The sequence below is a fragment of the Passer montanus genome, unplaced genomic scaffold (assembly GCF_014805655.1).
Source record: "Passer montanus isolate IOZ18808 unplaced genomic scaffold, ASM1480565v1 scaffold53, whole genome shotgun sequence".
Taxonomy (NCBI): Eukaryota; Metazoa; Chordata; class Aves; order Passeriformes; family Passeridae; genus Passer; species Passer montanus.
The window spans coordinates 7,280,417-7,306,585 of NW_024370263.1; the positions used below are offsets into that span (position 1 = coordinate 7,280,417).

Consider the following 26,169-nt stretch of genomic DNA (forward strand, 5'->3'; position numbering starts at 1 on the left):
AAGATAAAAATTAGCAGCTAGGAAGGCAACATCTGTGTTCTCCTGCAGGAAAGGGAATACTTGCACTGGCATGAGGATGGGCATCATCTCAGTGAGAACGAGCCAGCTCTGGAGAAATCACAGTGTGGCAGGTGAACAGGGAAATTGCTGTCTTTTCCCAAAAAGAATTGGTGATATCACTTGAGACTGGCAGCTGGCAGGTCCGGAATGAAAGGAGGGGCTGCTTCAGCAGCTGCAGCCCTGGGGAGCTGTGCCAGAGGATGCTGTGGCTGTAAAACTTTGGGTGGGTTTGGGAAGGAAAGGGGCATCTCTGCAAGGGAAAAATCCAGTCAGTAATAGGAAAATTCCCTTTTTATTTTAAATTTCTCTTTTTTCCCTGCACTGTGGGCTGCTGCTGGCTGGCCAAGGGTGTCTCTGCTGCTTTCCCTGGCTCATCCCCTGGGATCTCTGGGACCACAGCAGGGCAGGGATGCCTGACGGGGCTCCCAGCAGAGCAGCCACACAGCAAACACCTGGAGCAAGGCAAAGGAGCAGTCCCTAGTCCTTCCTCTGCTCAGCATGGCCTTTTCTGCATCTGTTCTGAGGATCTGGAATGAGCTGGGGCTGGGACATCCACAGAGCTTCGCATTTTCAGTGTGTCCAAAAGGAAGGAGCAGCTCAGCAGTTGGGAGATTCTGCTCCATGTGGGATGTTTCCTGCTCTCTGTCTGGCTGGGTACTGGTTATTTATATTTATATATTTATATATTTATACATTTATATATAAATATATATATTTATATTTATATAAAAATAGATTTTTATATATTTACGTATATATAAATATATAAAATATATATTATAATATATATTTATATAGATAAAATTTATATATAGAATTCTATTTCTATTTCTATTTCTATTTCTATTTCTATTTCTATTTCTATTTCTATTTCTATTTCTTTATATATTTCCATTTATTTATTTATTTATTTATTTATTTTTATAGATATTTATACTATATTTATATTTGTAGTGTGCAGGTCACTGGCAGTGGCCATTTGGCTGCAGTCTCAGGTGCTGTCCTTGGCTGTGCCCCTTAGCTTGAAGCCATCTGATGAGCTGCTGACCCAGGATTTGAATTTTCCTGAGGCAAAGCTCCAGTTCTAAAGCAGAGCCAGGGTGATGTGGGCATGGCTGGTTCATGGAAACCCCTGGCAGGAAATCCTTGGTGCCATGTGAATCTGTTGGTCTGGTTTGGGCTCCCTTTCCCAGAGAGCTCTGAGTCCTCTTTTCATCCCAGTTTGTCAGAGCTGGAGTTCTCCAAGGTGCTGAATTCCCTTCCCTGGATTTCCCTGATCTTTCCTGCATTTCCCTTGCCTTTCCTGGGTTTTCTTTGCCTTTCCTGGGTTCCCCTTGCCTGTCCTGGGTTCCCCTTGCCTTTCCTGCATTTCCCTTGCCTTTCCTGCATTTCCCTTGCCTTTCCTGGGTTTTCTTTGCCTGTCCTGGATTTCCCTTGCCTTTCCTGCATTTCCCTTGCCTTTCCTGCATTTCCCTTGCCTTTCCTGGGTTTCCCTGATCTTTCCTGGGTTTCCCTTGCCTTTCCTGGGTTCCCCTTGCCTTTCCTGGATTTCCCTTGCATTTCCTGGGTTTCCCTTGCCTTTCCTGGGTTCCCCTTGCCTTTCCTGGGTTCCCCTTGCCTTTCCTGGGTTCCCCTTGCCTTTCCTGGGTTCCCCTTGCCTGTCCTGGGTTCCCCTTGCCTTTCCTGGGCTCCCCTTGCCTTTCCTGGAGCACAGATGTTGCAGGGGGCAGTGTCTGGGTTCAACCTGCCCCAGCCTCAGCCCTGTGCCTGCTGGGCACCAGGAGAGCCCTGCTTTGGGCAGCCAGGAAATGTCTCACCCACACCTTGCTGGATCCCCCTTGAAGCTCATTTCCATTTGTTCTGCTGCTCCCTGCACCTCTTGACTTCATTGTAGCAGAGATTCACCACCTTTATTCCTCTTTTTCCATGTGATTATACATAGTCCGTGTGCATTATCTCTCTAGGTGCCTTTTTCTGATTCTTTGTCCTGGCTAATGTTTGCTTTCCCTTCCAATTTAGCACTGTACATTTAATATTAGACATTTTTACAGTAGAAAAGAAAAAGCCATGCTAAAATATATTACTGATCTAACACCAGTCCTGGTTTCTTTTTCCCCAGAAATGGAGCTGGTCTTTAAATACTGAGTTTATAAACTGAGGTTGAGTATCCAGTTTATTAAAGGTCTTCTACTTAAATAATTACATACTAAACATCCTTACAGCTCATGTTTTCTTGTAATTTCAGTTTCTTTTCCCCTTTACAGTCTTCAGAAGCATCTTTATTTCAGCTAAGTAACAAGCAAATGTGCATTTTTTCTATTCCAAAGAAGAAAGAAGAGGCAGTTTCCCAGCCAGTGCCTGTTTTGTAAGACAGTTTAGAGAGATCTATATTTCAAACAACAGGGATCATGGTCTGTACCTCACCTGTGACCTGCACCTGCAAACAAGAGAAAATCACTGCTGGAAGGAGCTCTAAATAGGTTTCCCTCATTCCTCAGCAAGGAGCTTTGCTCGGTGCTGCACTGAGAGGTGACAGCCCAGAGCACAGCAGAGTTTCTGCCCGAGTTCTCGATGTGCAATTTGTAGCAGAGCTTTGCTTTGTCCTGCTTGCTTTGTTCTCCGGCTCCGTGGGATCTCACCACGTTATTGCAATTTGAAATTATTTGCCAAGTGACTTTCACAGATTCCTTTAGCCCGTAGATTTTGGGTAAATAAGATACTCAGGGTTTTCTCACTGCATGGAATCAGAATGGTTTGGGTTGGAAGGGACCTCAGAGATGGTTTTGTCCACCAGGGACACCTTCCACTGCCCAGGCTGCCAAGCCCCCTCCAACCTGACCTAAAGACATTGGAAGGGACCTCAGAGATGGTTTTGTCCAACCCCTGCCATGGCAGGGACACCTTCCACTGCCCAGGCTGCCAAGCCCCCTCCAACCTGACCTTGAATTCTACAGCATGGCATAAAGACATTAAAACATATAAAATAAAACATAAACCCCATGATGAGTTAAAGAGAAAAATGCCATGGGAATGTGTGATTTGTAATGTATGCAGATACATTTACTCTGGCAAAGCTGTCCTAAATTTTTAATTAATGAGTTTGTCAAAATAGAGAAAGGTAATTATCCTTTTAATTATAACAAAACAGTTTCCTGATTGCCATGGCAATAGTTAAATGTATTTCCTATAAATTTATCATGGTGATTGCAATGACTGTTAGCTTTAAATTATTTTTTCCTTTTCTTTTTAATTATAACACAGGTAATTTTCCCCCCCAAGGTTAAAGACCAAAAGTGAAGGTACAGGAAGGAAGGAGCCACCTCAGTAACATTCCCAGGGTAACTTGAGCTGCTCAACAGGATTTCCAATAGGAAATCCAAGATATCTCAATTTTCCTGCAAGTGTTTCGTGTTCAGCCAAGATGATATTTAATGCAGGATGATATTAGTGATATTAATTTCAGAGAAATTTGCTCTGAATTGGAGTATTCCATTTTATTGGGCTGGAACAGTTGAAATCCAGTCCATGAACCCATGAAACATTGCCAGGTGAGCAGGGTCTCAGAGGGTTTCGCTGAACAGGGACTTAACAGAAAGTATATAAAAATATAAATACATATATAATATATAAAATATACCTAAAATAAAAATATAAGTATAACCTTTATGCACCTGGTCAGAAATGAGAGTAGCACAGGGCCTTCTCTGCTGTTTGATGCACTCCTCCTGCACCCAGGCTCTGGCTGCTTTTCTGGGCAGCCAGGATGGGAGTGCCCCCACGACCAGAGCCCAGGAATGGTTCTGAACAGATTCTTTATGCCTTCACCTTCACCAAAAGCAATCCCACTTCGTTAAGCACCCAGGGAATGTAAAAGCAAGGGGGTAAAGTGGTTTTCTTGATGAGATAAACACAGTAGCAGTTAGTCATTCTACATAAAATAATAGCACATGCCTCATGTTCCAGGGGCTCGGGCTGCAGGATGTGTCACCACTGCCATGTTCCTCTCATTTCCTGTGTATTCATCTGAAAGGTACTGATTCAGCCTCTAATTGGCTTGTTAGACACTTAAAAAAAAAAAGCCCCCAAAATCTGCAACAAAACCCTTCAAACTTGTGCAGTGAAAGCGGTGCTGGGCTTTGTGTGTTTCAATTTGAATTTGAATCAGAAGAATTCGATGGGAGCTCGAATTTGCAGTGCTCTGAGGGAGAGATGAATAGGTGAGTGAAGGGAGAAAGAAGAGTAAATAAAAAGCTGTAAGTAAAATAAAAGGCTTGTAATAAACCTCAGTTTTGTGCACTTCTCTGGAAGCAGAACCATCTGTCCTTTTGCTTCAGACACCTTCCCTTTTATTCGCACGCTCCTCTCAGTTTGAAATTAAAATTGAAGAAAAGAGAACAGTTTTGAGGGATACCTCATTATCTGCATTTTGTTTATGGAAACAACTCCCAGAGCAACTTGATGTTCAGTTTATTGCCTGATGTCTGTGCAGGGCTGGGTGGGGAGGAAAGCCTTTTGGATACCTTTTGCAGTTTGCTGTTTTAATTAGAGTATTATCATCTCTTGGCTGCTTGCAGATCTCCAAAGCAGCGTTGTGGCCTGCTGGGTTATTCACTGGACCTTTGCATGATTGATCTTCCTGCAGCTTTTTCCTGTCGTGATTCTTTCATTTCAGGAAGCAGATTTGTGATCCTTTCACTCCTGGGAGCAGATTTCCATTTGGGCTTTGGATGCTTGGTAAATAATGGAATGAGATCATGATGAAATGGAGGGGAGGAACACGTGGGCCTCTTATCCATGATAATTTCAGTGATAATGAGGATGAGGAAGTAACATGCTGAAAGATAACCAGATCAGATCACAGAAGGATGGAATGGCCTGGGTTGGAAGGGACCCTAAAGCTCACCCAGCTCCAAACCCAGCTGGGGCAGGGACACCTCCCACCAGGCTCTGGGGGATCTTCTCACTTTCTCCCAGTACTCACTGGAATCCCTATCAAAGCAGTTAATCAACTGATCTCATTCCCAATTATAACCTGCAGAAGCATTCACATAATTAGCTGTGCTGTTGTAATCCCCAGGAAAACAAAATATGGGCACGGAGCAGAGAATGACAAATTTGTATTTTAATATGCAGTAGGTTTAAATTGTGTATCTAATGTATCTTTTTATTCTTTAATTTTTTTTTTTAATCTTTAAAGGATCTCCCTGGGGATCCCAGGTGAGGGCAGGCTCTGCTGCAGCCCAGGGAGTCCCCAGGTTAGCTGGGAATGAGCATGGAGGGCTTGCCTGCAGTGACTCCAGGCTGGGGAGGGCTGTGTACACGGCTTTTTATTTCCCTTCTGTTTGATCCAGTTGCTTGGAGTTTTCCCTGTTTAATGTTACATATTCGAGGTTCATTGTGATGAAATCTGCCTTTATTTGAGCTACAAAAGCTTCTGGTCTTCTTTAGGGAGCTCATTATGAAGAGAAATCTTAGGCAGCAGATGTCAAAGCTCTGGCTGACCCGGGAGCTTGTTATACCTGGTTTAAAAAGAGTAAAAAAGTGGTCACAGCACGAGCTCTCCCTCCTCGTTTTGCAGGGGTTGCACAGGTACTGGAATTCCCTCCCGGCACAGAGAATGATCCTGAATCTCTGGGCATTTGTCCATGGTGGCTTTGTGTTCCCTCTCTCCAGAGGTTTCCTTCCAGTGGGAAGAGCTGCACGGAACCTCACAGCAAACCCTACAGTCAATAAATCCTGAGCAAACATCAACACCTAATTTCCCCTCTGTGGGTGGAATGTGAGAACAAGAGCGATGAAAGCTGAGAAACAAATGGATTTCATTCTTCCAGCAGCATTATTTGCAGGGCTGTGGGGTGTTTTGGCTGGTTGAGGAGCATGCAGGAGGATGCCAGACCTGCACAGCCACTGCTGTGCTGCAAGCTCAGGGTCTGGTCCTTCCCATCACCCTTTTTTATCCAGAAAGGGCTGGATGCTCAGCCAGGTTTGCTTTAGAGTGGGTTGGGTACTCAGGTGTTTTCTATCCCCTTCTACAACCAGGCTGCCCTTTGGATTATTTTCTCCCCTCTTAATCTACATTCAATGGACAACTTCAAGTTGCTCTGTCCTGGTATTTAGCAAAGATAAATGGTTTTGGAAACGGAATTCTCCCAGTTCAGAATAAAATGATAAACACGTGATAGAAGATTAATAAAAGGCCCAGACTGCTGGGTGGATATTCCCATTACTGTGTGCAAGCCAGACAACATCCTCCTCCACCAGTTTCCTGGTTTGATAAATGCCTTGAGCTGATGTAAAAATGTGTAGGTTATTTTTAACCGTGGTAGCAGAGCCATCTGTATTGTATCTGATGAAGTTCTGTGATAGAGCAAATTGATTTATTCTATCTCCTTACAAGTTATACTAAGCTTTATGTTATAAATAAGTTGGTTTGAAGTACATGATGTCATTGAGCTTGAAAGTCTCTAGATAAATTTGTACTTAAAGGGTTTGTGCCTTCTGTATGAATTTAAATTGGTGCAGATTGTTAAATCTCTTTTCTCCCTCTCACTTTGTGGACTGCAAACTCTCGGGGGTCATGACAGTCTCTGTAGCTGTGTTTGTATGAAATACACAGGGGCCCAAAACAAGGCTGGTGCTCTTACCCATTACAGAGAGAAAAATAAGAGCAATCAAAAAGCCAGAGCCGTGCGTTGCATGGCAGGAATTTCAGGAGCACTGCAAGGAGCTGGGTGCCCAAATCCTACCCTTTGTTGGGATAAAATAGATGGAATTAATGAGGAGCTCATTTCACTTGAAGCAGGAGCAGTCCTGGCTGCAGGATGAGCCTCATGCCGTGGCCAGTGTGAACTGAGGGGGATTTGGATTTGTGATTTAGTTCCAGGAGCTGAGCAGGGACAGACCCTGCACTTCTTCCCTTCGCCCTGCTCTGAGGGCACTGGGGCTTCTGAGAGAGCCCACGGAAAGGTGCCTGCAGCTGTGAGAATGGGAATTCATCAAATCCTGGCAAGAATGCACTAAATCCCATCTTAGTTACCTGCTTACAGAACCAGCAAAAATAAGGCAGAACTTCAGAAAGAGAAGCACTGAAATCCCTGTCCATGTGTTTAAGGGTAGCTTTGGAGAGACCAATATTGAAAATGAGATGATGCCTGATGAGAGCCATGTACAGTGCAGGTTTTGGTGTAATTAACAAGAAAATGAGCAATGCTTTCATTGAGATCTGAAGATTAAAAGTTAAAAGCTCGGTATCCTCTATTCCTTCCTGTCAGATAGGAATTTACGTGGCATATGTGTAACAAGCCATTGCATTTTAAAAATGGGGCCATAAAAAAGTTGCTGTAATTTAAAAGCAGCCAATTTACCGGGAGTACAGTTTGCAGCTCTGTCACTTGCTAATCAGTCTGTTAAACATAATAGCCATTCTTGTCTGCAGGCAGTTAATCATGTTGTGAATGCACTTATCAGCACATATTAGAAATACAATACAAGACTTTCCAGCAGAGGAATGGATGCAATTACTGCAATCAGTATACATTTAGCTACGCTCTTATGTTTTTTCTTTCCATTCCCTTTTTCTCTCTTTTTTTTTAAATAGTCCAGCAGTGACAGATTTTCCTCTTAGAAAAATATAAAGGACACACTTGAAAGAGTTGTTAAACTCCACAGAGGTGCTCGAAGGTGACCTGTCCCACTCCATGGAGATGGCTGCTGGCTGCTGAACCTCCCCTGGAGCCAGCAGTGCTGGAAGCTGCTGCTTTCAGAGTTTGGTGATGCTTTTCAAGGCCTTTGAGCATCTCTCCTCTGGGCTGGGAGCGTGGCTGTGGTGGCATTCATTAGGTGGTGGGGAGCTGAAGTTGCTGCATTTGAATGAGACTAAAGGAGCTCAGCATATGGATGAACTCTTCTTTTTTATTTTTTTCCCCTGTGCTTCTCTACATTTAAATCGATAGAGATGAGGGATCTCAAAGTTTTTGAAAGGCAATATTGAAAAAGCATGAAAGCTAATTGCTTCCAGCATGACTACCCAGCAGCCAGGGGTGTAAATACAGCTGTCCAAAGAATGCCAGGCCTCGACAAAATCTAAGGATTTCAGCTAAACAATTTTCCAGGGCTGAGCATATTCTTGTATGGGGAGGAAGGGAGTTGGGAGGGGGCGGGAGAAGGGAAGAGATGATGAAATCCTGAAGAGATTCAGAAAAGAGAGGAATAGAATGATTTTGTACATTCTGCTTCGCATTAACCCATGATGTTGGGGATATTTTATGTAGCTGAGCATGAATTGCAGTGCTTACAGGAGCCTGCCTTCTTTTTCTAGAAATCCTTTCATCTGTCTCTTTGTGCTTTGTGACAGCTGGTATTTTTGCTTGGGTGAATTTTTTGATAGTAGCAAGGAAATGAAAAAGCAGAACCACGCTCAGACTGTGTGGCTGTTACAGTGGGTGGGAAGGGAACACCCCATCCACCGCAGCAGGATCTCTGTCACTGGGGACTTTGGGTCATTTTGCCCTTTTGGATCATTGCTCAGACTCCCTGAGAAGAGGAGGGATGGAGATGCCCTTGGTGTGATGTCCTTGGTGTGACGTGCAGGGGTCTGCTCCTCTGGGACCCTCAGCCCACCCCATCTCAGGCTGTCAAAGGCTTCATGGCTGAGGAAACTCCTTTAAATGAACTTTTGGGATCATGTTTTGGCTTTCACCATACAGTGGGTGGGACACCAATTCTCCCCCTTCCCTTCTAATTATTCCTTTTCAGAGGCTGAGTGAATTAACCTCACTTATTCCTCACTTGTGCCTGCACTCATTTGCTCGGGGTGTGACCTTGGCTTTGAGCAATGTCCCAGCAGCTCCCCTTGAGCTGTCACTGTGCTGGGAAATCGTTGTCCTGTGAGTGTGCCAAGGTCGTGGCTGCCCTTTGGAAAGGTGACCTGGAGATCTTGCAGGCTGCCTGTGGTGCTGACCTTACTTTTGTGCCATTAAAAAATAATTGTGGAATGATTTTTAAAAGGAGGAATATTAAATCCACCCCTCTGCGGTTTGTTATTTGGAGTTATCTTTGCATGTCTAGGAAAATTCTGATTCATTTTTAGGACAAAAAAGATCTTTTAATGGGGTGACTTACATGGGAACTCTTTGCTTATCTCTTGCTTTTAGTGCTGGTGTGAAGATCAGGACTTTAAGCTCAACCAGCAGAGGGTGGAGGTTCAGAGACTTGCTGCAGATGGCTCTTTCTGTTCATACACTGAACGCAGACCCTGAGCCACCCTCTGCTTGCTCAGCTGGATAAATTAATCTTGTTTATTAATTAAAACATGGGAAACTGATGTTTCTGTGCCAGTTTCACTTTCATGTTTTTACTGTCTGTTCAGTGGGTACCAACAGCGAGAGGAAGAGCTTAACTCTTTTGTAAACCATAATTAGCAGCCTTTAAAACAAACCAATTTTGTGCACACCATGTGTGTGCCAGGGAAGTGGGGAGGGAGGAGGTCCCGTTGGTGCTGATGTTAATGGGCTGCCCTGCTCCCTGCCCTCGCTGCTTTGAGGGTGTTGCCATGGACATTTCTTTCTCAGCACAAGTGGGAATTAGGCACAGGACACCCTGCACCTTCCCTCTCCATCTACGAGCACACTGGGTTCAAGGAGAGCCAGGTTTAGTTCATTAGGAGCTGAAGAGAATGTTGGAGGAATAAAATAATTCTTGCCATGCCCCTATTTTGATTTTTTTTTTCTTTAATTATTTAATTCAGGTGACATCACAGCAGCTTCTACAGCAGACCTGTGAGTTCTGTGCAGCCTTAGCAAGCTGTAGAGTGAAAAGCATGGACTGGTTTTTAATATGGACTGGTTTTAATTGGCTTTAATTCTGTTATTTAGTCATTTACACAGTCTGGCCATTAAGCAAAGGATTAAGTTCCAAGTTTTTAAATTTTTTCAATTAAATGTTGAATGAGACTTTTTGAATGCTCAAGGGGAGAACCCCATGTGTCTGTTCCTGCATCCTGCAGCAGTTCAGGTGTGCTCGTGTCACAGGCTGCAGCGTGGCTCCCTCCTGCTTTCATTCAGAAATTCTGTGCCTGGGGAATTTGCATCTCCAGATCCCCTCTGGCTGATTTTTCTCCCCAGGGAGATTCAGCTGTCAGCCTCAATTGTAATTCTGAAATCAAAACAGCAACTGGATTTCGAGGAGCTTCCTCCTGGTTCTAGGAGGGTTTTTCTTTATCATGGGATTGGTGCATACAGAAAGGTCTGATCACCTGGTGCTAATATCACATTAAATGGAAGTGTTTAAAATGCAAGGAATCTTGCTGCAGGTGTGCTCTGAGCTGTCAGGGTGGCTCCAGGTCACTCCCCCCCAGCTCTGATCTCTGCCTGGGAAGGTGAGGAATTGTGAGTACTGGTAACTACAAAACTCAGAGCTTTGAATGAGTGTGCATGTTCAGGAGCTGCCATGTGGAATCTCCTCCAGTGCATCTGGGAGAGGCACAGATAAATTAAACTCTTGCCTGCCTCCCTTTTCATGCCCTGGGGAAGGGCAGGCTCTGAGTGAAGCTGTGCTGAGCTGGTGCAGAGGGGCTGGAGAGGAAACTCAGGTGTGTGCCTGCGTGGTGGCAGCACGGACAGCCCAGTGTCACCAGGGATTCCCAGGGAATATTTCCTATCCCATGGAGCCCCTGGATGCCCCTGTCCCTGCCCTGTGTTTTCCCTGAGGTGAAATGTTTTCAGCTTGGCTGAAGTTCCCCGTGCCCTGGGTCATCCAGGCTCCCCGAGCTGCACTCTGGTTCTTGTCAAGACCTTTGGAGAGTCTGCAGAGATCTTTGTTTGTGAGTTCCTGCACTGTAAAGAGCTTCTTATGCCACTGAATTTATTATCTTTAATTTTCAGTCACTGGTTATTTAAAAATCCATCTCTGCTTTTTGATGTATTTCAGCTGCTTTCACAGCAATGTTGAAAATAGACCATGTGATTATGGCATGTAAAAATGTAAGGATTTCTCAATAGTTGAAGAAAAATTATAGGCACCATTTGGACTGTTGATATTTATTAACTGGATAGGTTTCAGCATAAGTCTTTCAACACAAAATCATTCTTATTTTTTAAACAACAATAGCTCCCTCTATATTTGCCTCCACCACCAGCTGAAGCCTGGCCCCAGTTTCTCCCTGGATGTGTTTGTTGTTTCCCAACCAGACTTCCTCCTGACAGAGAGTCTTTATTTTAAGAAATACACAACACAGCAATAAAGAAGTTCTAAATAGTAGTCAGAGAAATATTCCAGTGCAATCAAAATGCTTTTTTAAGCCCCAAAAGATTGCATGCTGTTCCAAAAGGGGAGAGTAATGACAAAGGTGCCCAGCAACGTTACCAGTGCAGCTCACCAATTACCCCAGCCCGAGCTCAGTCCTAAAAGTTGTTTTCTTAAAGGTTGACTTAAAGAGTATCTACCAGAAGCATTTCTGTGCACTGTCACAAGGGTGCAGGAAAATAAAAATAATTGAAGCAATTGTCTCAGTTGTCTCCAGGGTTGTCATGATGATGTTGATAAAATCAAATAAAGTGGGAGTTATTGCACATTGTTAGTGAGCAGCACAGTTGTGAATTGGCAGTGGAGAAGCTGAAGAGCTTAAAAGGTTTGCTCATTATCTAGATTTATTGTTTTCAGTGGTGGGAAAATGTTGGCTAAGCAAAATAACATCATAATACCTGGTGTTGGTGGTGTGTTTTGAACAAAAATATTTTCTTGTTGTTTTTATGGCTTTTACTGGATTATTAAAACATACTATGTCAATCCATACATTTTTAATGGATTTAGAAGCTTGGGTTTCTCCTCTGTAGCCATTTTCTCTGTCTGTATGTCTGTGAAGAACATGAATTTTTATGGCAGTGAAAGAAAACCGAGATCAGGCACCAAAAATGTTTGGGAAAATACGGACAGCAAAGCAAGTCCTCTGTTAGACAGCAGCTTTTGTCCTTCCAGCCTCATCAGAATTATTCATGCTGGAGGAAGGGGTTTGGGCTTTGCCATCCTTCATCAGTCAAGGCTGTGTGTAACCCCCAGGGAGGTGTTTGGGGGTGCTGTGGCTGGGGCACACACCCAGTGCTGGAGGTGCCCTGGGCAGGAAGGCAGCACTCAGCAGGGCTGGAAAATGCAAATCCTCATCATTCAGAGACTGCCTGCTGCCCTTGGTTGGTATTTGCTTTCATTTCCTTCATCTCAGGCTGCTCGGATCTTAATTTCCTCAGGGGGGAAGGTCGGGACCTTCAGTGTGGATCTGTTTTTGCTTTCATTTCCTTCATCTCAGGCTGCTCGGATCTTAATTTCCTTGGGGGGAGAAGGTCGGGACCTTCAGTGTGGATCTGTCCCCTGAGAGGTCCTGGCCATCTGCTGCTTCATTTGGCTTAGCAAGAAATGAGGGTCTTGAGCACTTCCAACAGCCTCCTCTTGCAAGTGTTTGCTCTTCAGTAAACCATACTTACAGAATTAATCCTCTTGAGACCAAAGGAGCGAGACCTTTTTCACTCAAGTATTTGATAAACTAATGTACCTTGATAATGTAAGGTCACTGAATTCTCATTGAATTTGGTTACAGTTTGTCAGAGTAAGAATTGGCCATTATCAGCCTGGAAAAGGCTCTCAAGCAACATGATAGCCCACATGGATTATTTTCCAATTTTTCCAATAGCTCATGTCTGCTCCATTTTTGAGAGTGTTGTTTACACTGCTGTGGGCCTCATAAACAAATTGCCATTTACTGAAAGCATTATTTTATGAGTGAATGGAGCTCGTGATTTCCTGTAATAGCCAAGTGCAGCAGTAGAAGGCTCTGACTTTTATCAGCTCAATTGTTGCTGACCTGTGAGTGGGAGCCAGCAGAGGCTCAGTGTGGCACTGCAGAGTGCCCAGAAATGCCACCCTGCCCCTCTCATTCTCTGCCCAAACACAAGGGCAGGCCCTTCAGCTTGGTTAGCAGCGCTAATCTTTCTCAGTAATGAATAATTTTGTTTATTTAAGGTAAGAACCAGTTGTTCTGTTGCTGCTGCCATAATGTTAGTCAGAATATCATTCCATTAATTCAGTAATTCATGTTGGGCTCAGACAAATTCAATTCATTATTTCTTTCAGTGCCAGGTGATTTCGTGGTGCTGGGTAAAACCTCTCACATCAGAGCTGGACCCTGACAGAGATGTGTTATTTTGTACAAGTAACAGATTTTGCAGCTCCTTTTCGTGGATGTGTCTATGGAGAAAGCCCTGGGACTGAGCAGCACTTTCCTGTCCTGACAACTCCTTTATTCTGGAGCTGGCTGGAGCTCGGTTGGCTTTCTGTGGAATGGATTTTCCATTCTGTGCTCAGATTCCAGACTGGGATCCCAAGCACAGCCCCAGCTGGGTGTGGGATGGGGACTGGGCTGTGCAAAGCTCGGCTGGGCTCTTTGGGACCTGCTGAAAAGGCATCAGACAGGTGTGAGGGCAGGCAGCAGGAGATTGGGCAGAAATCCCAAGGATTTGGGCGCTCTTCCAGCCCCAGTAGAGACAGAGTTGTGGAGGTAGGCAAATAGGATTATAAATCACCATTTGAAGAAGAGGACCTACTTACAAGAGTTGGTGAGAGGAAATAAAACCAAAAAGACCCATGGGGTTTTTTTTTTTTCCTCCTCTCACCAGAGAGAAAAATGTGTAATGAATGTCTCATGTCTGAAACACTGGGCTGGATTCATCAAAGGGAGTTAGTAATTACCAAATTGAGAGAATCATGAAGCGCTTTTCTAAATTTGAAAGGCTCATCAAGAATAGATCAGGAGCAGGCAAAATTAATAGTTATGAACTCATTTCCATAGAAATGGACTTATTAGCAAGCATGCCAGCTGCCTAAAATTATAAGGTCTTTTCCTTGTGCTTGCAGGAAATAATCTTTTTTTATAAAAGTAATTCTGACTTTTTATTTTTTATTGCTTCTCTAAACTGGAGTTTGGCAAAATCCTAAACCAGGAAAAACTTCACTGGACAATAGAAATATTTAACTAAAAAGAGGGAAAAGATTTGCAAGGGAGAAGTGATTTATAGTCCATCAGACTCTCCCCAAGAGTGCAAACTTATTTAAGAGAAAAATGAAATAAGTCTCCAGGAAAAGCTGAAAAATCTTGATAGGATAAAGTTTGGTTTAACAGGATTTAATGGCTGATAACAGCATGAGTTACAGTCCTTGTCTTCTCTGCTTGTGGATTTTCCCACTGGTGGCATTTTGTCTTCACCAGGAGCTGCAGATGGGCAGTGGCCACCAGGAGCAAGGTTCTGCCCCCCGTGACAAATCAGACCAAAAGCTGAAGGTTTGCCCTGGCAGGGGGGAAAAGCTGCTTTTAAAAAGCCTTGCAGTGGTATGCTGCACAGGCAGGAGAGAAATTGAAATGCAGGTGTTGGGATGGGAATTTATCAGCTAATGGAGCTGACATAAGTAAATGCTGACATTTGAGGTCTTGATTATGGTTTAATTTATCTCTGGTTTTACTTTAGCAGCCTCCATCAATTTCAGTAGAAAAAGGCAGTGGTCTCCCACATGGTATTACAGAGGATGGTTAATAAATTGCAAGAATTATGAATGTAATACCAGCCTTTCTACCAGGAAACCTCTGTAGGATAAGAGATGCAGCAGCCAGTAGGTGAGCACTGGTCTGAACATGAGAGAGATTCACTTTTCAGGTTTTATCATGAGTTTGTTCCAGTTGTAACCTGGGAAGAAGCTTAGAACAAAGAGGGTGAATTCATCCGTGGGGTACTCGGTGTCCCAGATACCACAGCAGCATTGCTCCAAGGCTCAATCTCTAAAGAGGACAAAAAGGACCATAATTTTAGAGGAAATTCATTCACCTGCTGGGGAATACGAGTGCAGAAAGCTGAATCCTGCTTTGCCAAAGCTGTGCACTCCGGGGAGGCTCTGCAGGTGAGAGATGGTTCAAGGCCACCTCTTGCAGCAGCAGCCCAAGAGAGAAGTGGAACCTTCTTTAATCAATATTCATGTGCCATGCTGCATAATGGGCTACTGAGACAGAGCACAAACCTCTGACAAACATTTGGAGTTCTTTTTCCAAGTGGTGCTAAGGATTCTCTTTGGAACCAGGATCAAGACCTGGGAGGGAGGACAGCTTTGTTTTAATTGAGCTATTGATGCAGCTTTGTTTTGATTCAGCTGTTGATGCAGCTTTGTTTTAATTCAGCTGCTGATGCAGCTTTGTTTGAATTCACCTGTTCATGTAGTTTTGTTTGAATTCACCTGTTAATGCAGCTTTGTTTGAATTCACCTGCTCATGTAGCTGCCCCTGAGGAAGGTTTATGTACAAGATGCAAACCCCCTGTTGTGGTTTCTTTCTGGATGTGTAAAAGGAAAACCAGGAGAGGAATAACTGAAGGGGTGGTGGGCTGAACTCCAGTGCCAGTCAGTGGGACCATGGAAGGGATTGGTCACTGCAGACCAACCCGACCTAGTATTTAATTGGTGTTTCTGTACCCAAACCCTCCCCTGCTGGTTTTGTTCTCAATTTGAAACCACTCCTGGTGGTTTGGTGACTGGCAGCTATTGGCCTGAACAGGCTGAGGTGAAATTGCAGACCTAAACATACCTTGGCAGGCCCAGTATCTAAATCCATAGTCAGTGGAAAGCTCATACCTGAATTTTAGTTCTGTGTTGTGAGCATATTAATTTTATGCAATTTAGATAAAACAAACTGCTGGAGGTGATACACAGAAAACAATGAAGCTCAGTTTATGTTTTTAACAGAAATGGTTTAATTACATCCCTATTATTATGTAATAAAATTTATCTTAAAAGGTTTTTGCTGGTTGTCTGCTTGGCCACACAAAAGATGCCTTAATAGCTTCTAGTTTTGCCTGGAGGTGGATATTATCTTCTGTCAGCATGGAAAATATTTATCCTCCAGGCATTGAAGCATATGTTTAGGTTGTTTGTTGTCAGAAAGAAAACATGAAAATCAATAATTCCTGCTCAGATTTCCCCCCCCTTTACAATTCTCCATCAGAAACATATGGCAAACCCAGATTCTGCCTCTGTGCATTTGGGGAGTGGAAAAGGATGTTTTGAGTCTCTGTTGTCTGCAGCAGCAGCAGCTAAAACTTCTGTGAGCACAGCTCCTGGGATGGCTGCTCTGGGGAAGGACACACGGACTATGAATGTACCACTGGCCTGACATCCAGCAAATTCAGATTTTCCCCCCAAACTTGAGCACTGTTGGTAAAATAAAATCAGCAGAAGCAGCAGCCCTGCAGGCAGAGCCCTTCCATCTTGTGACCTCCATCAGCTCTTCACATGCAGGGTCTGGCTGGGAGTCTGGGCTGGGAACTTGTATTCTTTGTAAATATTTGTGTGCAAACTTTGTATGAGTTGTAAAACAACTCAGTTTGTGGGGAAGTTTGGATGAGCAAAGGTCTGTTTTCTAAACAGATCCCTGCTGTGGGTGTGATGAGTGCTGCTGGTTGAAGCTTGGTGTCTGTTTGCTTCTCTGTAACACAAAAACAAGATCTGCTTTTCTAACCTGAGGATTAATTATTAATATTTACATAGCTTTGGACCTGAGGAAAGTGATAAGAGTTGTTGTTGAGAAAGGAAGCAGAAGTAATTCTTAAATTCATTTCTGACTGCTGTGCATTTACATCCATTTCTTTACTTTTAAACTTTTATTTCCAGATGAGAAATATACGATTGCCATATAATTACAAGTCTGCACCACTGATGAGGAGAATGTTGTCATGAATTCAAAACAGGGATAATCTACCCCTCATTTATTGTCATGTATAATTTCTGCAAATCCATTTTTTCACTGAGATAAAGACCAGTTTGGGTTTGAAAGACTTTTTTTCCCTCTGCAAGAGCTCATTTCTGGTAGAACATGAGGAATGGCCAAGTATTCTGTTGTTTTGCAGCATCAAAATTATAATAATGTTGTATTAAATAATTTAGCAACTTCTGTGCACTGCTTTTCCACGGGTTTGTGGCTTATTCTGTAAGTTCATTGTGATTATGGAGAATGAATGCCTGAGTTTAATGGGAAAAATGTCTCCATTCCAGAAAACTTAAAGATACAGTTTCACCTTAGGAAGTTCTGCAGCTGCCCATGTGCAGTTTTATTTAGATTTCTGTCAGTGTCTCAAGTCTGCACGTTGAATTTAATGGCAGATCTGCTGAGTAGCAAAGAGAAATGAAAATCCACTTTGCTATCAACACCGCAGTGACGTTGTGGGGAACTCTGCCTTGTTTTCCAGAGCAAACACCACCTCCTACGAGATCCTGCAGATGGATTTTGAGATCGACAACGGCAGCAGCCTGGCAGGGGCCCAGCAGATCACCTGGCAGGTGGAGTACCCGCGGGACGACTCTGTCAGCGAGCTCGTGGTGTCCGAGATCTTCGTCAGCCGCACCATGTTCGTGGGCATCGTTCCCCTTGCCATGGTAAGGGCCCATTCCTGATCCCTTTTCTGAGAGTTTTTGTGGGAATTGTTCCCCTTGCCATGGTGAGAACCTGCCCCTGGCTCCCTTTTCCTGAATATTTTTGTGGGCATCGTTCCCCTTGCCATGGTAAGGCCTGCTGCTGATCCCTTTCCTGAGTGTTTTTGTGGGAATTGTTCCTCTTGCCATGGTAAGGACCTGTTCCTGATCCCTATTTTTATGGGAATTGTTCCCCTTGCCATGGTGAGAACCTGCCCCTGGCTCCCTTTTCCTGAATATTTTTGTGGGAATTGTTCACCTTGCCATGCTAAGGACCTGCTGCTGGTCCCTATTTTTATGGGAATTGTTCCCTTTGCCATGGTAAGGACCTCTTCCTGATCCCTTTTCTGAATGTTTTTGTGGGAATTGTTCCTCTTGCCATGGCAAGAACTTCCTGCTGCTCCTTTTTACTAAATGTTTTTATGGGAATCATTTCTCTTTCCATGTTAAGAACCTCCCTGCTCCCTATTTTTATGGGAATTGTTCCTCTTGCCATGCTAAGAACCTGCCCCTGCTCCCTTTTCCTGAATGTTTTTGCTGGAATTGTTCCTCTTGTCATGGTAAGGACCTGCTGCTGATCTCTTTTCTACATTTTTTTGTGGGAATTGTTCCTCTTGCCATGCTAAGAACCTGCCCCTGCTCTCTTTTCCTGTATGTTTTTATGGGAATTGTTCCCTTTGCCATGCTAAGAACCTGTTCCTGCCCCCTTTTCCTGAATATTTTTGTGAATTGTTCCTCTTGTCATGGTAAGGACCTGCTGCTGATCTCTTTTCTACATTTTTTTGTGGGAATTGTTCCTCTTGCCATGCTAAGAACCTGTTCCTGCCCCCTTTTCCTGAATATTTTTGTGAATTGTTCCTCTTGTCATGGTAAGGACCTGCTGCTGATCCCTTTTCTGAATGTTTTTGTGGGAATTGTTCGTCTTGCCATGGTGAGAAGCTGTCCCTGCTCTCTTTTCCTGTATGTTTTTATGGGAATTGTTCCCCTTGCCATGGAAAGATCCTGTTCCTGCTCCCTTTTCCTGAACATTTTTGTGGGAATTGTTCCCCTTGCCATGCTAAGAACCTGTTCCTGCTCCCTTTTGCTGAATGTTTCCGTTGATCCTCGTTAGTATTCCAGGAATGGGAGCCTTTTTATTATAAGCTGCTTCCTATGCACCTGCTGCAAGTGATTTAAATGCAAAAAATACATTTCAATAATATTTTATTTACCTGATGTGCCGTAATGGCTCCTTGGAAACCATTTGGGCCTTTTGTGAAAATCCTTTCCCGTTTGTGGGTTATTGGCCTGGCACATGGAAATAGCTCCTCTGGAGCCCTTGTCTTCTCTGAGTGAATGGGGCTGCCAGGCTGTGCTCTGAGGGTAACTGGGGTCATTAGTGGGGACATTTTCAGTGAAATAAATTGGCATTGCACGTGAGGGAAAGTTCATTGCTAACCCAAACAACCGGGCTCTTCACTGCTCTGCTTTTCCCCAAAAGAGCCAAATAGCCCAGTGAGCTGCAAAGGAGCAGTTTAATAAAAGGCCTGGCTTGAGTTGCACAGGAAGGAGAAAATATTTCCTGAGGATGGAGGTGTCCAGCATTTGAGGTGTATGTGTGCAGAAAGCTTGCAGCTGATGATTTATTTAAAAATGCAAATATCTCCTGGGAAAATCAACTGATGTGCCGTAATGGCTCCTTGGAAACCATTTGGGCCTTTTGTGAAAATCCTTTCCCGTTTGTGGGTTATTGGCCTGGCACATGGAAATAGCTCCTCTGGAGCCCTTGTCTTCTCTGAGTGAATGGGGCTGCCAGGCTGTGCTCTGAGGGTAACTGGGGTCATTAGTGGGGACATTTTCAGTGAAATAAATTGGCATTGCACGTGAGGGAAAGTTCATTGCTAACCCAAACAACCGGGCTCTTCACTGCTCTGCTTTTCCCCAAAAGAGCCAAATAGCCCAGTGAGCTGCAAAGGAGCAGTTTAATAAAAGGCCTGGCTTGAGTTGCACAGGAAGGAGAAAATATTTCCTGAGGATGGAGGTGTCCAGCATTTGAGGTGTATGTGTGCAGAAAGCTTGCAGCTGATGATTTATTTAAATCATTTAAAAATGCAAATATCTCCTGGGAAATTCAGAGGCACCTTTGCCAGGAGGAGCCTTTGAGCTGTGTTTGGGCCTGATGGACTTTTTATACCAGACCCTTACACATGAACAGGGATTTCAGTGGGGAAATTGGGGTGTGAAAGCAGAGAAAGAGCCACAGAGTCTGGATGTTGCAGCACTTCCTTCCCACCCTTGCCACCCTTTTTCACTTGCTGCCTCATGAACATTTGTCCTTCATCCTGTAGCTGCAAAAGTATTTTCCACTAAAAAAGCTAAAAGGGATTGGATGGGCCTGCTTGAACAGGGGAAATAAAGAAATAAATAAATGCTAATTCCTAAAACTCCGTGCAAATTAACAAATGAGCTTTTCCTTAAGTACTCTATTATTATTTAGTATTTATGTAGTGTTTTATATTTTTGGAACTCTTTGTAGACATTAATTAATCAGACCTGAATAAACTAAGCTTGATGAGAATAGAAAATTAAATGGAAATGAAGTCACTCTTATTTAGTTTTACCTGTTTCTGAATGACTTCTAAGTCCCTTTTCATATTCTTAAAGGTACTTTTAAAACATTTAATCTTACAAAGCTCTTGCTTATTATCTCTAAAAACTATTTTGGCTAGAAAAGAGGTAGAATTTATACCTTTAAGAACAAGTGACAGCAGGGATGAGTGGCTTTGAAGACTGTAAATGCTATTTTGTCACCTAAACTCTTGTTTTGTTTAGGCTTTAATTCAGCTGAAAAAGCAAGGATGGGAGGATTACTTAGAAGCTGGAATATTTGACTTCTGGAGGTTTCTTTGGAGGGGAGTGAAAGTAATATTTAGTTTTATGTCAATTTTTGTCATAATCTTTTGAGATAAAAAGTTTTTGAGAGATTTTAGCTGTAGACAAAAGCTGCTGGGGAGGGAAGTTTGGGATCCACCTCAGGTTTCTGCCTGCACCATCCTCCTGGGGGGCACAAACGTGGCCCTGAGCTCCTCTGGGGATCTGCTCAGTTTAATGTTCCAGGATCCACTGCCAGGGCACACATCAGCCCCTCTGCTCCTCTGGTGATAAACCAGGACAGCGAGGCTGGAGAGGGGCTGGAACACAACCTGAGAGGAACCCCTGAGGGAGCTGGGGGTGCTCACCTGGAGAAAAGGAGACTCAGGGGTGCCCTCCTCACTCTGCACAGCTCCTGCAAGGTGCCTGTGCTCAGCTGGGCTGGGCTCTGTCTGCAGCAGCACTGACACAAGCACAGCACACAGCCCCGAGCTGTGCCGAGGGAAATTCAGGCTGGATATGAGGAAAAAGTCATTTACAGAAAGGGTGATAAAGTTCTGGACTGGCTGCCCAGGGAGGTGGTGCAGTCACCAGCCCTGCGTGTGTTTAACAAAGCCTGCACGTGGCACTGGGGGCCAGGGCTCAGTTGAGGTGTTGGGGCTGGGTTGGACTCAATGATCTTGAAGGTCTCTTCCAACCTGGTCATTCTGTGAATTCTGTGAAAACATCTCTGCCATTGATTGTTCCAACTCCTGGTGCCCGGATTAACACGTGGAACTCGCATCTCCCACAGTAAAGGTGATCCACTCCCATCAAACACAGCAGAAGGACAGATCAGGGTGAGGAAAGCACAGCCAGAGCCCTTTTTGGTTCCTCTGTTTGTTGTGCTGCTGAATATCAGGGGAAAATCTGCTATTCTGTTTTATGTTGCCATTGCTGACTCTAAACACAGCAGGTGATTATTTTAAAATGTTTATGGCATTGACATAGGCTGGGAGTTGTGAATCTGCTTGATGTCTGATGCAGCAGAAGGTGTGTTTTACATCCAGAAGGTCCAGCAGAACATTCTAAAGTTGGATCTAAACTAGACAGCTTGATTTATCTTAATATAAAAATGTGATATCGTAATCTTGCAAAGTGGAAGTGCATGTCCTGCTAATTACAGAAACTGAGAGCTCAGATAAATCTGCTCTGTCCAGTGATGATATAACTCTGTAATTCTCAGTTATTGCTCCTGATCTAAGCAGACATCATCTGAATTTGCATAGCTGTGGAAAGTTGCTGGTAGCAAGGTCGTCAGTGGAGTCTGGCACTCCTGGGATGCAGGAGACAAACACTGCCCCAGCTTTCAGTCTGTCACCAGGCTTCTGTCACAAACACCTGTGATTTCATTAATCTGTTACCTAACTAACAGTTGGCAAAAATATAAAGAAAAAGAGAAAAAAATTTAAAATCCAGGTCTTTTAGAGAGTTTCTAGGCAACCAGGAACTTAGTTAAAGTAAAGAATTAGACATTGAGGAGATGTATCTTAACTGGTTTATGTAAGGCTCCAGCTGGGGCTGAAGGCTTGAGGAACAATAGATTTAATAATAGAGAAATACCTGGCATTGTCTTCTTACCTGGGAAGATGTTGGCTGGGTCTGTGGCTGGCAGCCCTGCTCTTTCAGATGTCCACACTGCAAACCCTGTCTTGTGTGGGAATGGAACTGTAAGTCCCAGACTGGCATTGTTCCACAGCGTTTTTTAAATTCAGCAATCAATACTTCCCCAGGGCTCTGTGCCCCTCAGCCTCAAACTTTTCTCTGTTTCCTACAAGTATTTGAACTATGTCTTCAGGAAGTTTGTTTCCTCCCCCAAAATGGGAGCTGTTGGTGCAGTAAAGGTTTCCTGAGGTTGTGAGTCTCTTACACACATGGCTGTGCTTGCTCTGGTGAGGATTCTTTAAATGGGAGCTTGGAGAATTGCATTTCTGGTTGCTGCCAGACAAGAACACCCAGAAAAATTGTCCTTAAAGGCATCCATTTCTGTAACTCAGGATTGCTGAGTGCAACACTTGGCTGATTTGTTTGAGCAAAAAACTTTAAAGAATTTATTTCACCTACAGAAATTGTGGTTTGCTAATGGAATTTGTACTCAGACACCAATTAAAGGAGCACACTCGGTCCAAGGTGGAAGGTGACCCAGACTTAGAAAGCAGCTCACCTGCACCTTAAACTAAACCAGAAAATGTCAGTCTTTACCAGCTTTTCCTTTGCTTGCTCTGGGCTTGGGGATAAAAACCAAACCCACTTCATTCTGAAGTATAAAAAAGCCAGGACAGGATCAGTCATTTCTAGCAAACCCAGATGATTTATGTATCTTTCAGAAGTTGGTTAAATGCATTTATGTGCAAAATTGTCCCTATGTGTTTATCCATTGCACTTAATGCATATTTCTTACTCGAAATCACTCTGACCTTTGGCTTTGCAGTTCCTTTTTAGCAGTGCCTTTCTGTTGTACTTTGCATGCAAAGGAACCTGCCCTGAATGGGATTTTGTCCTTCCCAACATTCACCATTTCATTAAAAAAAATTAAATGTAAATTCAGTCTAGAGTGGATCTTCATCCCAGAAATATTAGGGATTATCAACATTGTTTTAAAATAAAACTGGAATCTGTGGCTCCCAGATCACAGATTTCAGTGTGAATTTTAACACTGATTAATGGCAGCAGGATTGAAGCCTTGAGCTTTCCTAAAGTCCCACATTGGAACGATTGATTTTATACTCAGAGCAAATTAACTACTGTGGAGAGAGTACAGAATAGGAAAAAAGAGATTCTTCTTTTGTATTACTTTATTTCCCATGCCCATAGCAAGTGTTTTATGTCTCTGTAGCAGAGATAAGATCTTGTGCAATTATTACCATCTCCAAATTAATTGTCATAGAGAATTAAATGGTTTTGTTTTGTCAGGCTGCTCCTAAAACCACAGGGTGAATTTTATGGAGAAAGATGAAATTTAAAAAGATTTCTTGGAACACATCAACCAAAGCACAAAGCACTGAAGGTTTATTGAGTTTGATCAGGGGAAGACTTTGACTCTGAAACACTCTGGGAGGGAAATGTGTGGGAGCAGATGTGAGGGATGTCCTCATGGGCTTTGACTGGGCAAGGCCAGGGGATTTCACTGACATTGCCATCAGACACCCTGAAAAGCCATTTCAGTGGTCACAGCTGTTTAACAGCAGGAAAAGTTATTGCTGAGTAGAACTGAGGTGTTTGCTTCAACTTGATTAAATCACAGAATCAGAGAATGAGTTGGAGGGGACCCTCAATCCCACCCAGTGCCCCCCCCTGCCATGGCAGGGACACCTTCCCCTGTCCCAGGCTGCTCCAAACCCAACTGCCATGTCCAGTCTTGTTTTAAACACATCCAGAGATGGTGATTCCACCACCTCCCTGGGAGGAGCATTCCAGTGCTTTATTATTCTTTCATTGAAAAATGTTTTCCTAATATCCAACCTGTCCCTTCCCCGATGTAGCTGAGACTGTGTCCTCTCCTGGAGCCCCTCGAGGCCCTGCAGGGGCTCTGAGCTCTCCCTGGAGCCTTCTCCTCCCCAGGTGAGCTCTCCCAGCCTGGCTCCAGCCCTGGAGCAGCCCTGGGCTCTCAGCAGCTCCAGGTCCCAGAGCTGGACACAGCTCTCCATGAGGGATCTCACAGGGGCACAGAGGCAGAATTATCCCCCTTGACCTCTGCCAACCCTGCTCAGGATGCAGCCCAGGACAGACACAATAATGTACAAATATTCTCTTTTGGGAGAAAAAAGTGCCTTTTTTTTTCCCCCGTTTTTTTTTTCCTGAAGTGAAAGTGTCCCATTCTGAATATGGCAGACAGGAACATTTTGGTCATGTCAGCATTCTTCCTCAGTGTTCTTCCAAAAATGAAATTCCAGACAAATCTCCTCCATTTCATCAAGTGTTTCATTTTTAACTGGACTGTGTTTTCCAAAGGATATCACTTTTTTTTTTTTCCTCTTTCAGTCTAATTCTGGGCATCTGAAGTAGGTTTTGGAATGGCTTAATGTGAACCATTATCCCTTTTTTCCTCTGCTCAGTTAAACATCCTCTACCATTTAATTTTGTGAGTGAAAAAGAAAGAAACTAAAGGAAAATTTGCTATTGGTGGGACAAAAATAATGACATTTTGAGTGTTTCCATGAAAGCAATGTGACATGACAAATTTTAAGAAGCTCTGTGAATACTATTAATATTTATGATGCACTCAAGAAAACAGCTATTGTGTGCCACATCCATCAAAGATAAGAATTGTATTCTACTGTGTTGGATGATAAACATTGAATGACAATAGCTGGAGATTATATGAGGTTTTCATCCTCGTGCTTGAGTAAAGCACCATGTTATTCCACTGTGAACCAATAATTTGCTTTCATGAAATTTGATACACTTGCTGATACTCGTTACAATCAAAGTCCAAAATATTAATGAACACGCAGAGAAGGCTGATGCCAAATGCTCCAGATCCTTTGGGATCCAGTCCTCCAGGCAGCATTTCCCACTAACACACCTCTTGGAAGTCACTCTGAATCTCCCCAAATTACAGAGATTTGCCCACATATTGTCAGTTGTTTGCAGTCTGGATGGATTGCCCTGTGGAATGAAGGCCCTGGCAGCATTGCAGGCTGGCTTTTCATGCCCTGTGTGTGTCCCTAAAACATTCCCCATCACAGGAGTGGGGCAGGAAGGCTCTGGCAGCATTGCAGGCTGGCTTTTCATGCCCTGTGTGTGTCCCTAAAACATTCCCCATCACAGGAATGGGGCAGGAAGGCCCTGGCAGCATTGCAGGCTGGGTTTGGAAGAGGTGAGGTGCCACAAATCAAGGGTGGGAGTTCAGCAGCCATTCCTGCAGCCAGAATGATCTCAGGTCTCTCTGATCCGCATGGACACTTACTATTCTTAGAAAATCCCCTCCACAGGTTCTCAGGCACTAAATTCTTGTTAGAAATAAGTGTTTCCAGTAAGAAATGTGCAGAGGAAATGCTCACAGGTGGCTTCTGCTGAGCTGGGACCCCTCTGCCCCATTAGGTTTGCTCCCTTTTAGGACAGAATTTCTGAGGGGGGTTCAGACTGAGGGAGGGGCTCCTGGGCAGTGGTGGGAGCTGCTGCGGGGCAGGATGAGGGCACAGGGACCCCCGGAGGGGTGATGGCCAGGGGGATGAGCTCAGCCTGCCCCGGGGGCTCTGAGCACTGCTGGAGGGAGCTGCAAAGCTTTCACTTTGTCTGCCTAAAAAACTCTTCGTGTTCCTTAACAATTCCCCCATAATTTGGCTCATCTGTAAGTTTTTCCAGCATTCTCACTCTGGTTTTATTGCCAATTAGCATTCTAAACTTGATGCACAGCTGATTGGCCAGTAATTCGAACCCAAGCCCTCAGCAAAAGGCCATCATTTGTAAAACAGAGAAGAAATCTCCGAGATACTGAAATTACTGTTAATTAAATCAGCACATGAACATAATGGACACACATGAACAAAATGATGTTTGTTTTTGAGCTGTACTGCTAGCTGGAGAGGAAGCATTATTAGGAATATTTAGTAGTCAGCCTGCATTTATTAGATGTACAGCAAGATGAGTCCTTTCTGCATAAATTAACTTTGTATTGTGTGTATATATGTATATATAATACAATATTTCTTATGTACAGGCTCAGTGAAAGCTTTCCTTTTTAAACAGTCATTTGTGTTCTGCACAACTCCTGTTCAAACTACACTG

The 26,169-nt window shown here is 43.7% G+C and overlaps 1 protein-coding gene across 1 annotated transcript in view; it reads left to right on the top strand.

The window, feature by feature from the left end:
* TMEM132B (transmembrane protein 132B) overlaps positions 1-26,169 on the top strand; it is a 214,967-nt gene that overhangs the window by 129,598 nt on the left and 59,200 nt on the right. Inside the window, exon 4 of the mRNA XM_039724875.1 lies at positions 17,328-17,514. Within this exon, the coding sequence (XP_039580809.1) occupies positions 17,328-17,514 (187 nt within the window). The remainder of the gene's footprint in view (positions 1-17,327; positions 17,515-26,169) is intronic.